At 41.8% G+C, this 15,555-nt stretch overlaps 2 protein-coding genes across 3 annotated transcripts in view; both read left to right on the top strand.

Annotated features, from left to right (window-relative positions):
- Nucleotides 1-1,356: 1,356 nt before the first annotated feature.
- Nucleotides 1,357-11,242, top strand: ccnf (cyclin F). Of its 2 annotated transcripts, none has more exons than XM_058049415.1 (17): nt 1,357-1,623; nt 2,228-2,382; nt 2,520-2,626; nt 2,761-2,828; nt 3,617-3,813; nt 4,460-4,513; nt 4,681-4,785; nt 5,926-6,003; nt 6,226-6,380; nt 6,586-6,750; nt 6,822-6,945; nt 7,017-7,197; nt 7,277-7,364; nt 8,026-8,125; nt 8,246-8,379; nt 8,938-9,113; nt 9,886-11,242. In XM_058049415.1, exons 1-17 carry the CDS (start codon nt 1,611-1,613, stop codon nt 10,335-10,337), a joined length of 2,352 nt encoding a protein of 783 aa, XP_057905398.1. In that variant the 5' UTR covers nt 1,357-1,610; the 3' UTR covers nt 10,338-11,242. The 2 variants fall into 2 exon arrangements, with proteins under 2 accessions (XP_057905398.1, XP_057905399.1); XM_058049416.1 differs by having other exon boundaries at nt 2,231-2,382.
- A 1,004-nt stretch (nt 11,243-12,246) lies between these two features.
- abca3b (ATP-binding cassette, sub-family A (ABC1), member 3b) overlaps nt 12,247-15,555 on the top strand; it is a 45,504-nt gene continuing 42,195 nt past the window's right edge. The window contains exons 1-2 of the mRNA XM_058049492.1: nt 12,247-12,513; nt 13,329-13,409. Coding sequence (XP_057905475.1) covers nt 13,356-13,409 — 54 coding nt within the window. The 5' untranslated portion in view covers nt 12,247-12,513; nt 13,329-13,355. The remainder of the gene's footprint in view (nt 12,514-13,328; nt 13,410-15,555) is intronic.

Consider the following 15,555-nt stretch of genomic DNA (forward strand, 5'->3'; position numbering starts at 1 on the left):
TTTTTCTCTTAACTGTTGAGAATGTGAAACTGTGACTGTTACAGCTGAATACGGGTCTATCCACTCCATTTTCTGGTGCTTTTGTTGAACTGGTGCTGGGAAACAGCTGTGGATGTTTGCCTTTGAACAAAGCAAGTGTGAAGGTCTAACCGGGGCAGAGTGCACATATGTGGTGGAAGCTGTCGTTTGCTCTGCAAGGCTCAGCAAGGATGACAGGAAACAAGATGGAAACTCATCTCATCCGCCGAGCCATCTCCAGGACCTTTCCGGGACTGAGTTGGCAGTCAGCGATATTAAGTGTCACACAAGCTGGGGAGATTACGCCATCACATTTTGAGGTTTCTTTCACTGGAGCAGCCAAGTGCTTGAGTGCCGAAGTGTCCATTAGTATCACTACATAAAGTACTTGATGAAGAGCAGCAAACCGCGTTTGATGGAAGACTTTCCTGCTGTTGGGTTTCAGATGTTGTCAAGTCATGACTTGCCATTTCAGCCTCATTATAACTATCTTGTCTCTAAATCCAATTCGAGTGCCTCCATTTTTTTCTGCTTTGGCTCGGTGTGTTGATTGATTTCTTTTCCCGGAGCCATTACTGGCCACTTTTCGGTTTTTTATGGTGTGAGATGGGGTGGAGTTTCTATGGAAACGGTAGCTGCATCCTCCCACTCAGCATGTCCCGGTCCTTTGTCCCGCCTCAGGTTATTGAGCTTGATGACAATTTGATCACACTGCAACCCAAACAGCCTGCAAAAACGTGCTACATTAAGCACTGACATGACACATAGTATGACCTCATTCAAGTGTCTGAATGGACTTAGTCAGCAGGTGAAGGGCAGATCAATAACAATTACGACTACTGTAGAGATGCTCGGATGCTCAAAATTGGTTATCAGCTTATCTATCAAAATTTCTATTTGATATGTTTTTGTCCTATCTATTGTATTTTACTCACAGTATTTCATCAAAATAACCTTCTAAGGCTCATTTTCAATTTCCTGTTCGTTTTTTTCTGTTTGTCTCTGTCCCTGTCTCTTTAAACGCGGTACCTTTAAATTGCATTTTTTTTACAACTACGTATCCCACAATCCATAGTACCAGCTGACTGGTGGGCGTGCTTTATATTTGGGTCAACCAATAAAAGTCGTCAGTAAGCGAGCGCGGACTTCAAATTGCAATTACGATGTCCAATCCAAACACTGGATTTCACAGTTTATAAATTCTGTCCAATAGAATTCGTCTTTTTCTGCGTTAGCCAATCACATGACGGAATAGACGTATATAGGCGGGTCTAAGATGGACGAATCAAGTTAAACTCAGCGTTTAAACACTCAAGGCGGGCGGGTCTTGTGGGAGCTTCGGGGGTGCGGCTAAGAAGTAAGGACTCGTGCTTGAATTTGAATTCGGCCGACAATTTCAAACATTAGTGTCGCTTCAACCAGGAACATTGGTTGTTAAAAAAAGTTATTTACCATAGATTACCATAGATTCTGTTCTGGTCGTGTGTCCGTCTGCCTATTCGACACTAACCTTAAATCGCCGCTGCAGTGCTTGTAAGGTTAGCTAGTGTCATCGCTGTGGGAAGAGCTACTGTACATTGAGTACACTTGCAATGAAAGCCGGTGGTAAGTTCTTTTTTGTTTACCATTTAAATGATAGAAACTGGCCTTAAATATTGTAATAAGTACACGAGTAATTCGGCTTATATTACCTTTTCATACATGACTGCAATGTGACAGAGGTTAGCACCGTTATCGCGTTAGCTCATTAGCCAACAAACTTCTAGTAGTCACGAAAGGTAGCTAAAACTTTTAAAAGGCGTCTGCAATTGACTTATGGCGTGTTTGTCGCTTCTAAAACTCCACCACAAGTGTGCAAAGTGCCTTAAACCTTGTCGTAATTAGACGTTAAGGCCACCTAAACCACAGGAGGGAAATTTGGGCGCTCAATCGAGTTGACTTGATGGTAGTAGATCATCCTTAGCTAACCACAATTTCTCTTTACCATAAAATGTGTTATTTTCTTGCTTTAAACTCTTAGCGTTGTAGTACAAATGAGGGATTTTGGGGGGATTATTGACAATGTGGACCCTAACATGCTAACTTAGAAAGGGGTGCAAATATTTCACTGGAATGTGACCTTTTGCACCAAGATGGGGAATCTTGGGGTGTTGACTTGCTTTGCTGTCTTAACTTGATGCCATTTTTTTTGTTTTTGTCTGTCTGCCAGCAGTCCACTGCCATTGCTCAAAATGCTATTCCATCCCGGTTCGAAAGAGGGTCCGCTTGCGCACGCCGAATGTCACCTTGCTGAGCCTTCCCGAGGAGGTCCTCCTATGTGTCCTCCAGTGTCTCTCCGCTGATGACTTACTGTCTGTCAGAGCTGTGAGTCATCCTCATGTGACACACATACACACACACATACACATACACACACATATACATACACACACGCACATGCTTCCATGAAACATGTTTCAACATCTTCCGCTTGGCCGTGTTGTTTTGTGTTGCTCTTCCAGGTTCATTCCCAGCTGCGTGACGTTGTTGACAACCACCCCAGTGTTTGGGCCAGGGTCAGCTTCAGAGACACTTGGCCCTCACCTGACAATTTATGGTTATTTGAAAGGTAAAACAAAAGCTCAAGAATGATTAAAATTAAGATATGCCTTTATTTGTCCCTCAGTGGGGAAATTTGTATGTATTATATTAAAATGTTTTTTTTTTTTACCTGACCAAATATACTGTTTTTTTGTGTCACAGAGCTGCAGAAAAAGGGAATTTTGAAGCAGCTGTGAAGTTAGGGATCGCTTATTTGTACAACGAAGGACGTAAGTAGAAGCATGTCATCCTTGTCCTATCGTAACATTACTACCACAAATATGACAATTAATTAATCTTATTATTCTTAATATCACCCCTTTGTTGGCATATTTTCTTATCCCATATTTAGTTTTTCCCAAAATGGCAATTTTATTTTGTTTTTCCTGATATTACATTTTTTACATGTTTTTGTTCTTTAATAATTCAACTTTATGCATTTAAAATATTATTTTTCCCTCCTCATATTATGAGATTGTTTAAAAATTGTGAGGTTTTTTAGAATACTTAAATTTTTTTTTTGTAAAAGTTCCCTTTTTTAATTTTTCAACTAATACAACTTTTTGTTGTAAAATTTCAATTTCATATTATAATTAATTAATGTTAATATTGAGACTTAATTCCTATGAGTTTTTCCCCAACCTAATTTTCAAAAAATTACAACCTTTTGTTTTCATATTGCAACTTATTTAAAAAAAAAAGAGTATTTTTTCCTATGTAACTAAAATGACATTTTTTCCTCATAATTATATTATCTAAAATTGTGACTTTTTTTTCATTGGAATTCTACGTTTTAACATTTTTTTTGGGTGAGGTGGTGTAATAAATTGAAGCAGTGCATCTTGATGATAATAAGACTGCCACTGCACATAATGGGCTTTTTTTGGAGGCCAAACTAGTTGAGACTGAGTCAAGAGCGCCTCCGCTGGCCGCAGCCAAGCAGTGCACCCTATTTTTACCTCACATTGCGATTCCACACAATATTGCTGCTTCACGGCTTGTCTTTCCTGCACGGCAGCGCTGCTGAGCGATGAGGGCCGGGCGGACCTATGCGGAAGGAAAGCCTCACACTTCTTCAGCCTGGCTGAGGGCCTACGCTCTCCTGCCGCCGAGCCCTTCACCTGGCTGTTCATCCGCCCACCGTGGTCGCCCACCGGGAGCTGCTGCAAGGCGGTGGTGTTTGACCGCCTCAAGACCAAGTGCGACGACAACGTGGTACGGCTTATTACTTTTTGCTGGGAGGTTTCAGCATCAACTTTATTGCAAACGAATTCATGACACTGGCAAACATATTATACCACATTTTAAAAAAGATTTCAGCTCTATGTAAATAAAATGACATAATTTCCCCTCATAATATGATGTTAAAAATGTGTACTTTAATCTTCTGTTAGTTTTTTTACACCCCAAATTTCCTATAATTTCAGCTTTCATAACTCATAATTATGACTTTATTCTACTTTATCTACCAAATTATTTTCCCAAAATGACAACTTTGTTTTGTTTGTTATAATACTATGACTTTTTTTTCACTTTTTCTTTAACATTTCAACTTAAAAACTACAAAAATAACATTATTTTTCATCATATTACAAGGTTATTATCATAAAATATTTATCTACATTAGATTACAACTTTTATTTCTCTTATTTTGATGTTATTCTTGTTTAATAATTGTTCTATTTTGTGGTTGCCATAGTGCCGCCAATGGCGCCCGGGCCACATTTTGCACATCCCTGGTGAAGGCTTAGTGTCATATGACTGGCCTAACAATATTAAGACACAAGTGTAGAAAATATAAATCACAGGCTGTAAATAAGTTAACCTATCAACATTTTTTACAATTTTATTGTTTTCCCAGGAGAAAAGGGGCCCCCTGTTGCACTGCTTGGCAAGAGTCTTGCAGCTCTTTGAGGTGAGTCTCGGTGCGGGTGTGGTCGGCACAGTTTCTATTGGTGTCCATTTCTAAAAAGGCTCGGCGTGACAAAGCATTCCTTATCAAAACTCTCGTTTTCTCAATTTCACTGTGAAATTCTATGTTGTCGTTTGACTATTTTTTTGTTTTGTTGTTTTCTCCCCCAGGAGGGCGATGTGCGCCGCGAAGCCATATCCATGTTGGAAGAGTCTTCACGGGCGGGCTGTTTGCAGAGCTCCTATCTTTTATGGGAGCACAACCGTAAAGCTGCTGTGAGTTTCACAACAATCACCCACTTAACTTCTAATTAGCGCTTCAGCTTCTCCTCCTATGCGTAAAAAAACGTCATTAATGTAAAGTGGAAGCGCTTTTGAGGAAATTTGGCATGGAGAGACGGAGACGTGAGGAAGAAAATTAGCCATCAGACTGAAAAGTTCAACAATAGCTCGACACAAATGCCTCTATTTAGTTTATAGGTTTTTTTTAACATGGATGTTTGTGGCAAAATATTCCAATTAGCGTATAATATGGTGGCGTTATAAGTACGCCACATAAGTTCAACTCTGCTCTTTTTGTCACAAAACATCCTGGTTAGCATCCTGTAGGCTTGCTAACATGTGGAAACAAGCAGTGGAAGTCATCGCCGTCGTTCATCTATGATGTCAATAGCAGTTGGCTCTCTAGTTCTTTGTGACAGTAACGCAAACCACGTTTTTTTATAGTTGTACAATTGTAGTTTAGTCGCGTATATACACATAAATGATCAATGGAAGGGGAAAAGTAACATTTAAGCTCACTTTTAACTTCACAGAAGACCTGATTGCTGCCAAAGATGCGGCAGTGAGATCAACACGGACACCACCTTCTTATTTTGCTGTGACTGACCTCTTGAATTCAGTCATGTTTTTCACCTTCTTTATCACAAGTCTGCCGCTTGCAACTTTCTTTGCATCCGTGATCTATAAGAAAAGGATAGACTTGAGGTGACGAACACGAAAATAAGTCATGGCAAAACAGGAAGGTGGTGTCTGTGTCGATCTCGTCGTCTTATGGTGTCTTTGGCAACAACCACGTCTTCAGTGAAGGTAAAAAGTAGGCTTAAAAGTTAATTTCTCCCGTTCATTCATCATTTATGAGTTTGGAATTATTTTCTGTATGGAAAACTATAAAAACTTATATTGTGTTCACATATTTGGCTTTCTGAAAAGGATTCATTGGGTTAGATGAATGATTTCTTCGGAGTGAAAGTCTGACCTTGTGGAGTGGATTATTCATGATGCCAACCGTGGTTCTACTGTGTGTGTATTTGTACAAAGGAAAGCTTTAAAGACTTTTTTGTAGTGCATGGCATCAGAGCTCCAGAGAAGATGTACTTGCACATGTGAATACATGAATTTTATGGTGGCTTTCAGATGTCGGATCCAGGCAGGTACCTCCAGTGTGTTCGAACCCTCAGGGACTACGCCGGGAGAGGATGCTGGGAGGCGCAGGTGTGTGTGAGCTAATCAAGACCATGTCCACTTCTCTTAGCTTGACTAATATGCAGCTCACATTATGTAAACGGAGTGTTGCTTTTTGAAAGAAGTGTGTTCATGTCACATAAAGACCGGATGATGGGCAACATTGCAAAGAAAGAGCGCTTTCCGTTGAATGGCGGTATTGCTCAAAGATGTCCTCACGCCGCTGCTAACTGTTCGCCTCTGTACGTACAGCTCTCCTTGGCCAGAGTGTGCAGCAGCGGCAATCCGCTGGGCTTGGAGGCCAAGGCTTGCTCTGACTTGGTGGCCCAGCTTTTCAACTCCCCCCAGCAGGCGGCACAGGACGGCAATCACAGTATCCTCAAGCGAGGCATCAAGGACACCATGAGGTAACCATCATCCTTTTCCATAGAACAGAAGCAAGGCATGGTGTAATATTACTACTGCAGCAATAAGTACATTGATGATAGGATTATTATCAATAATAACAGACATAATAGCAGGAGCACCTGCTCGAGGTGCCCGTTGTTTGCTACTCTGGCTACACTCTGGCACTGGCTACACGATCCTCATGATGCCCATCTTGGCCTGCAGGTACATCCTAGTGGACTGGCTGGTGGAGGTGACCACCATGAAGGACTTCTCCAGCCTGATGCTGCACGTGACGGTGGGATGTGTGGACCGCTACTTGGCTCTGCGCTCCGTCCCCAAAGTTCGCCTTCAGCTGCTGGGGATCGCTTGCATGGTGGTTTGCACACGGTAGGTACCGGAAGTGTTGCGTTGCAGTCGTGTCACAGCGGAAATAAACCTTGATGTTGTTTTCTCTGCAGCTACATCAGTAAGGACATCCTGACCATAAGGGAAGCCGTGTGGCTCACAGACAACACCTACAAGTATGAAGACCTGGTCCGAATGATGGGAGAGGTGGTGTCGGTGCTGCAAGGGAAGATCCGGGTGAGTTGCATGAACGGTTTTATGGCTCGTGCAATTCCGGTCTTTATAATCCATGATGTCCTACGTCACAGAGCCCCACGCTGCTTGATTACGGCGAGGTGCTGCTGTCGCTTCTGCCTCTGGAGCGGCGGACCACTCACCTCTTCAGTTACATCTGCGAGCTGTCCCTGCTCCACTCGGCCCTCGTCACGCCGCCTCCCGCCAAGCTGGCCTGCGCCGTGCTGCTGCTGACGAGAGTGCTGCATCACTACGGTAACCACACCAACTCCAATTTATCGCCATACCTTGACGTCGCCTCGTTGTTCACGCCGGCTCTTTCTCTCGGCCGCAGCTCCCGTCTGGCCCAGCCAGCTCGTGGACTACACTGGCTTCTCCAAGCAGGACCTCACCCAGCTGGCTGTGATGCTTTATGTCAAATGGTAAGCCTCTATCCATCCACAACGCTTGGAAAGGATCTAGTGGCTGTCCCAACATTGTCCAATGAGGGCCATGTAGTGAAAAATGAAAGGATGTAACTTTTATATTTTCTTTAGATGTGATCAAAAGTTATTATCTTTCATTCATTTTCTACCGCTTATCCTCGTGAGGGTCGCGGGGGGTGCTGGAGCCTATACCAGCTGTCTTCGGACGAGAGGCGGGGTACACCCTGGACTGATCGCCAGCCAATCACTGGGCACATATAGACAAACAACCATTCACACTCACATTCATACCTATGGACAATTTGGGGTTGCCAATTAACCTAGCATGTTTTTGGAATGTGGGAGGAAACCGGAGTACATGCAAACTCCACACAGAGATGGCCGAGGGTGGAATTGAACCCTGGTCTCCTAGCTGTGAGGTCTGCGCGCTAACCACTCAACCACCGTGACACCCTAACTTTAACCAAATTTTCTAAAATGTGTTTTGTTTCTCATAATATTACAAAAATAACATGTTTATTTTTTTTCTCATGAGATTACAACTTTCATATTTTTACTTTATGATATTACTGCGGGGCCACACCCCTGCATTACATGATTGATGGGTAAATGTGTCCCAAAGATGGAAGTTTTCTGTTTTTGATTGTATTCTCCTTAGTTTCAGTCAGGAGGCTCCCAAAGACTACAGACTGGTGTCTCTTACTGGCGTAAAGCAGCGGTTCGAGGACGATATCTACCAGCACATCAGCAGGGAGAAGGTGTGCACTCTTCTAATACAACTCTCCGTTTCATATATTTGTATGAATATATACGTATATATCTGTATGGATATCAATGCAGTACAGTCTGTGTTCATGCTGTTGCTTTCCAAACTCAAGGTGATGGATTATAAAGAGCTATGTCAGATTCTTGAGATCCCCGAGGTGGAGCCTCAGGTGGAGCCTCCCAGTCCTGTTGGCCAACCAGCAGACATCCACGCCTTCCTCGCTTCCCCATCCAGGACCAGTAAAAGGTAACACACACACACACACACACACACACACACACACACACACACACACTGTGCATCACAACAGCTGAAAACCTCCAAATGGCAGCATTTTATTAATTATTTATTATTATAAAATTAGAATAGATTTCAATACAAATGGAATATAATTAAAATTTACCAGGTACTCTGTAGATACAGATATTTTAGTCATGTATTATTGTCGTCATCATATGCAAAAGATGTGCTCCCTCACACATATTCTTTCTTACTTAACTCCTGCAAGAATTATATCTCAGATTTGGATGATTTTAGTTTTTTCATATACTCTTCACAGCCTCCAGGAGGGGGAGTAAGGGCATGGCTTCGGAGGGCTGGGGATGGGGTTTTAACAAAGCATAAAATGTATACATAGCATATGTTTGTAGCTATGTCGACTGTACAGATTGAGTGGGAAATCAACACTGCTTGTAAAGACGCCTCCTTTGTCTCCTTCCATCCATAACAGACGCCAACCGTTTAGCCCAGAAGGTGTTTGTTTGTTCCGTCTGTCTGACTCCCCTTCTCCGATCCTCTCTTAAGGAGGCGCAATGACGGCACGCACGCCGACAGAGGCAGCCGTGTGACCACGCCCACTGCAGAGCTTTCCAATCAGGAAGAGACGCTGCTGGACAACATCCTGGACTGGAGTCTGGACACTTCCTCATCCGGCTACGAGGGCGATCAAGAGGAGAGTGAGGGCGAGAAAGATGGCGATTGTGAGTAATGATGGCGGGGCAATAATATTAGTTTCTTGTAATAATATTGCTTTTCATTGCACTGAAGTAGAAATATCAAACATTCAATATGTTTTATGGATTTTAACCATTTTAAAAGCCAGTAGGTTTACAAACTTTGAATGGAAAATATAAACAGCATTGAAAAATCAATGGAATGCTGCTGCGTGCTTTGGATGGGCATAAGTAGCCCCATCTGGTGGACAAATCTAAACATTAAAATGGAAGGCCGGTCCTAATCTAATCGAATTTAATTTTTATTATTACTTTTTTTTTTTTAAGTTGTCATATGTAGTCTACACTGGTCACTAGGTGTCAGTAATGTTACATTGATGACACAATAGCACCTGCAGGGCGTACTGCACAGAACAGGAAGTTGAACAAAAACCACCACAAACAACAACAAGGAAGTCTTGCATGTGCTAGTCTATTTTATGTCTTATTTACTTTTTATTATGCGTACTATATTGGGTAATAGGACTGTAAAGGTAACTATAGGGATGTTATCTCATGTCTGGAGGTCTTTAATAATGTTACAAACAGATTTTCTATGCTCTAACTACAAAAATATTAATATGTTCAGTGTGGGATCAAAAATAATTTGGTTGTGTCAAACTAATTCTTATGTTTTAGAAATGAATATCCGCCTGGTGAATTTCACCAATATTCATCCAGCACAGCCAAAACGGCACCTCTTATTGTCTTGACTCCTGATGGTTGCCGCCGTGTTGATGAGATCTTCCTCTGTTGGCAGTTTCGGTGATATCCATCCAGCTGGACCCCGTCAGCGAGGCAGACAGCGGACGAGAACACTGCCGCGCTCTGTCCAGCGACGAGGACAGCTTCAGCGAGGCGGACAGGGGGGAACACAAGCAAGACCCGGATGCCTTTTGCTACACTTCGGGCTACTCGTCGGTGCAGAGTGTCAGTCCGTCGTCCACGTGCTCCTCCTCCTCGTCCTCGCTTGTCCCGTGTTCTCTCAAGACTTTTACCGCTTCCTCCGCCTCTGCTCATTCCCAGCCGGGCTTCCGCCTTTTGGTGCCCATGCAGAGGCCTCGCGGCCACTCCAGCAAGCCAGTCAAGAGGAAGAACTCTGCTGCGCATAGTGGCGGCGAGGCAGGAGAAGAGGAAGAAGAAGAAGAAGAGGAGGGAGAGGTGGGGGAAGATGAGCAGTATTCAGCCAAAGTTGGTTTTCGGATTCTATAGACACTTGACCACTTCCTCAGTTATTATCCTACAGCAGCACTTTTTCCCCCCTCATCCTCTGTAAAGTGGGCCGTTTGTGCTTATGATGTGAGGTTAAAGATAAGGGAAATTATGTGAAAGGTTCTGTAGAATGGCATCAAGTACACAAACAATCCTAATGTGGACCACATCCTACCTAACCCAGGCCTAAATCTTGCTAGCGGTTTTATCACTAGCAGCTCGTATTGCCGTTTACACCACTCAGTGCTGCAAAAAATTAGTCAAATGGTGCGACTCAGGACGTCCAGCAGGAAACCTTGGAAAATAGATGCTTTTTTTTTTTTTTTGTATGCACTGTCCGTACAAGCCTGCCTTGTATTTGCTGGATGGCAGCTGAGCACTGAACTTGTATGCCAAAGGTACTGCGGTGTTACCATTACTAGTTTTCTGTCCGCTTATTGATTTCTCATCCAAACCAAATGCCACGTATTTATTTTTCATAAAAACAACTCTGGTATCACCACCAGAGTGAAGTGGAAGATATAAGCATTTGATGTGTTGTTTTGTACGTATGACCTGACACTGCCTCCATGTCAGAAAAGTTCACACAGCAAAAGGGAACAAATGATGTGCTTTTGTGTTTTTTTTTATGCCTTACATGAGCACATCAGGGCAACACTACTGCAGATGAATGAGAAAATCACATGAAAGCAGTTCACCTGCTTTGCTGTGTTCATGTACATGCATAGTACTTTTATGTATGGTAATGTACATAGTACTGTTATGTCGAACAAACATGCCACTACTTACTTGAAATTTTTTAATTTACCATTTCACATTAGGGTGTGTGTTTTTTTTTCTACAGTCTGAATTTCCCCTTGACCCACTTGTGATGTCACAGAGTCCTGTCCAAAGCCTTTTTCAAATAAAATCCTGAATAACCATATACTTTTTAAACTCAATGCAAAGTGATAAGTGTGTGTGCCCAATGTAAAAATTAAATCACTCACTCCTCTCTCTATATATATGTGTATATATATACATATATTTGCTCAGTCTCACATTTTGATTCATTGTTCAATGTTTTTTTGCAATACTAAACAAAATTGTAACTCTAAAATTAAAACTTAAATCAAAATATGACTATAAATATTAAATGTAAATAAGTAAGTGCTTAAGGTAAGTATTATACTCATGTAAATTTAATGTAATTTAATCTACATTTAATTATTTACATTAGATTTTATATTTAAATAAAATTTAGTATTTATACAAGGCGACTGACATGCGCATGCGCGCTTCCTTTGATCGTTTTGGTGTCACGTGGTTCTATCTGTATGTTGCCAGCGCCACTGAATGGTGTACCTTATTTACAAGTACAATGAAAGAGACGACATACATTCATTCATTCATTTTCTACACATCCAAAGAAATATAATTTCACTCAATCTTCATGACCTTAGAACTTCTTCCGCAACGTAAATGTTCAGAAAAATGACAATTTTACTTTACTTTACTTTCTCATGACTCTTGAATATTTACCTTTTGTTACTATTAATGACCTTATTTTGTCCTCAACTTAATACGATGTTATTCAAGGAAAATTACTTTTTCTCGCAAGATTACACTAAACATTTGAACACTATCATACTAAAATAACATTTTTCCTCATTATAAGTATGTAATTCTATGCGACAATTTTCTCTTAATAGTTTGACTTTATTCTCTCTATAGATTTACTACACGGAGTGAAATATTGCAGGAATATCTATCTTCATTTTTAATAACCTTCATGATTCTGTTTTACTGCTAAAAAAATAACAAATGCAGTATAATTGTTTTAAATGGAAAACATTTTGCGCGATATTCGAATATGTGGAGTCACGTGACCGGACTGGAGCCCCAGCCGGGTCACGTGATGTGTTTTGTTGACTATTCCGTGTCATTTTCCCAGATGAATTGGTGAGCTCTCACTCGCTGGTGTGCCGTCATTGCCTCGCTTAGCAGGCGGCCGGCAGCTGGAGGGCGAAACCCGGACCCGATGTTGTGGATGTTTACGTAGCTTCACCCATGCTAACCGGACCTCCATCGTGTCGGAAGAAGACCGCAGTGATGTTTTTATTATCACATTAAGTCGATGACGACGAGCTGCTAACGTTACGAGGAATAAAGGCACCCCAGCTCGCCAGGTTTTGTGGTAAGTACACATTATGATCTTCTAACACACAGCCGAGTTAATGTAGGCTTTGTGTTTAAAGGAAAAAAGAAAGCATGTTAGTGGATTTAAAAGCGTTGACCCTCAGCTCCATCGTTAACATTCACCACCAGGAAGCCCGAAGACGTGACAAGCAGGTTGATTGTCCAATCAGAAAGGCGCCAATGCGCTATGGACCAATCAGAGAAGACAAAAGCAGGGTCAGTCTCAATAAGGAAGCGACTTAGGTTTTTTTTGTTTATTTGTTGAGAATTTTAATCTAAAAATGAATCGCAAAATAATATCAGTGTCTTTACACACACACACACATACAAAGAATGGGGTTATGTTAAAACCAATATCTTGGCTGTTTTATGTAATTAAATCTGATTAAAGTAAAATAAATATTTTGTTTGTGGTTTGGTTTTCATTTTGCTTAGGTTGCTCTTATGTTTTTTCTTAAAACTCATATTGTTGTGTTGCATTACCTCACTCTCACTTCTCCCTTTTGTATTCTTCTGTTTTTGTGTAATGGAAAGCGAGATCTTGACTGACACCTGCAGAAACTGACTTGCTGAATCCAACTAATACTGTATACTGTATTATGAATGTATGATTCTTATATGTTACGTGAGAATTACATGAGAATGCTCTGTGATTGACTGGTGACCCGTTTGGAGTGTAGCCCGCCTTTTGGCCACAAAGTCAGCTGGCTTCAGCTCACCCGTGACCCAAATAAGCAGAAGCGGTAAAAGCGATAAATGGACGTATGATTAAACTTGCAACTAAAATATGACTCTTTTTTTTCTTTTCTCTAGACGCAGGAAGCCAGTATTTGCCTCAAAATGGCTGTCGTGCGACAGTTTGGACTCCTGGTGTGGAAAAATTATCTTCACCAGGTAAGTTGGGGAACACACAGGTTACCGTTTGTGCAAGTCGTGTGTTTCTGCAGTGCACGGAGATGTGCTGTGTGAGCTTGTGAAAGCCAAGAACTGGTTCAGTCCAGTTGTTTATTATACATGATATTATTCATATTATTATATAATATTTTGAAGACAGGCTGCACGGTGGTGGGGGGGGGGGGGGGCGGGGGTGGTTAGCACGCCGGCCATCCTCAGTCATCTCTGTGAGGAGTTTGCATGTTTTTTCCGGGGACTCCGGTTTCCTCCCACATTCCAAAAACATGCTAGGTTAATTGGCGACTCCAAATTGTCCATAGGTATGAATGTGAGTGTGAATGGTTGTTTGTCTATATGTGCTCTGTGATTGGCTGGCGACCAGTCCAGGGTGTACCCTACCCCGCCTCTTGCCCGAAGACAGTTGGTAAAAGCTCCAGCAGGCCCCACGACCCTCGTGAGGAAAAAGCGGTAGAAAATGAAAGAATTAATCTTATTATATAATATTTTGAAGACAGACTGCACGGTGCTGAGTGGTTAGGACGCAGGTCTCACAGCTAGGATACCCGAGTTCAATTCCACCCTCGGTCATCTCTGTGTGGAGTTTGCATGTTTTTTCCGGGGACTCCGGTTTCCTCCCACATTCCAAAAACATGCTAGGTTAATTGGCGACTCCAAATTGTCCATAGGTATGAATGTGAGTGTGAATGGTTGTTTGTCTATATGTGCCCTGTGATTGGCTGGCAACCAGTCCAGGGTGTACCCCGCCTTTCGCCCGAAGACAGCTTGGATAGGCTCCAGCAGCTCCCACGACCCTTGTGAGGATAAGCGGGAGAAAAGGAATGAATAAATTTTGAAGACCCCTCAAGGGCCGGACTAGCTTGATGCTACATTTCATTAATGGCAGGTTGCAGCTTGTCGCTCTCAACATCAGATATAAATCAGCAGTCAACATTGGATTAGGTCGACTAAGGCCGCATTAATGTCAACATGCATACATTCATTCCGATGGCAGGAACGACAACGCCACACCTCATCATCATCATCAACATAAAAGTCATTAAAAACAAAACATCAAGTTGAGAGGAGCAAACGCCACCATCTCCAAAAAAAAAAGCATACGACTTAAAGAAGCATAAGAAAATTCATAGCAATAGCAATAATGGATTATAAAATTATCAAATGGTACTTCTATTGGAGACATTTCCACTCCTTCCTGTACTACACAAGCTACTGGCTCACATGTTAAGAATGTTTCATGTGTCAAATGTGTACAGTATATCTGTACCGAGTTAATAAATCACCCTGCACACTGCTGCCCACAAGCACGGACTGTTGGCACAGTTCTGGCATTGTAAGGCTCTTGAATGCGTGCCCCAATATCAGTAAAAAAGGTTACACAACACAGCAAATATTCTGATATGCTCTGTGTGTGTTTTTGCGGGGCTGCTGTTGTTTCATCCAAGCTTTATCGACTCCCTGCGGCTTGCAATGCTTGAGGCCGCCTGGAGACCGGAGGAGAAGCAAAAACAATGCAGCTCTCTCCCTCGTCTTGAGCCGCACCACCAGAGATGATGATGGCTTTGCACGTTAAAACGTCTCATTTGCATCACCAAAGTCACATATTATATCACGCTGTCCTTTTTGACTCGCATGGAAGCACTTGACGAGGATCTCGTCTTTCCGGGTTGTCTTGTTCTACTAGCTTGTATTTAGATGTTCTATTGTATTCTAGTGTTTCATGCTAGAACCTGCTAGCAAAGACAAACTACCAAATTTCAGGTAAAGGTGACATATAGAGACAAATCTGGGTCCTTCAGCACCACTTATTGTAGGACTCTATCACGCTCAATCAAAAATATATAAATTAATGAATCACATATTAAAAAAATGCATATTTATGCAAATTTTATGTATTTGTTGCAGAAATTAAGCATATTAAATGTTACAAAAAGGAACTCTCCCAATGCTAACGTGTGAGTCTGTATTATGTATTATTTTTTCTTTTTGTGTCTACTATATTGGGTGTCAGGAGTGTAAAGGTGACTATAGGGGTGTTATTTCATGCCGAAAGAGCTCTAATAGTGTTGAAAATTGTATTTCGAAGGTTGGTAAACAGGTTTTCTGTGCTATGAAAATGGAACCGATG

Source organism: Doryrhamphus excisus, chromosome 15, assembly GCF_030265055.1.
Source record: "Doryrhamphus excisus isolate RoL2022-K1 chromosome 15, RoL_Dexc_1.0, whole genome shotgun sequence".
Taxonomy (NCBI): Eukaryota; Metazoa; Chordata; class Actinopteri; order Syngnathiformes; family Syngnathidae; genus Doryrhamphus; species Doryrhamphus excisus.

Excerpts from the sequence above, each read along its gene's own strand:
- ccnf (XM_058049415.1), top strand. Across the intron at positions 2,383-2,519 it reads ACTTACTGTCTGTCAGAGCT|GTTCATTCCCAGCTGCGTGA; the intron begins GTGAGTCATCCT and ends TTGCTCTTCCAG. Across the intron at positions 6,004-6,225 it reads GAGGATGCTGGGAGGCGCAG|CTCTCCTTGGCCAGAGTGTG; the intron begins GTGTGTGTGAGC and ends CTGTACGTACAG.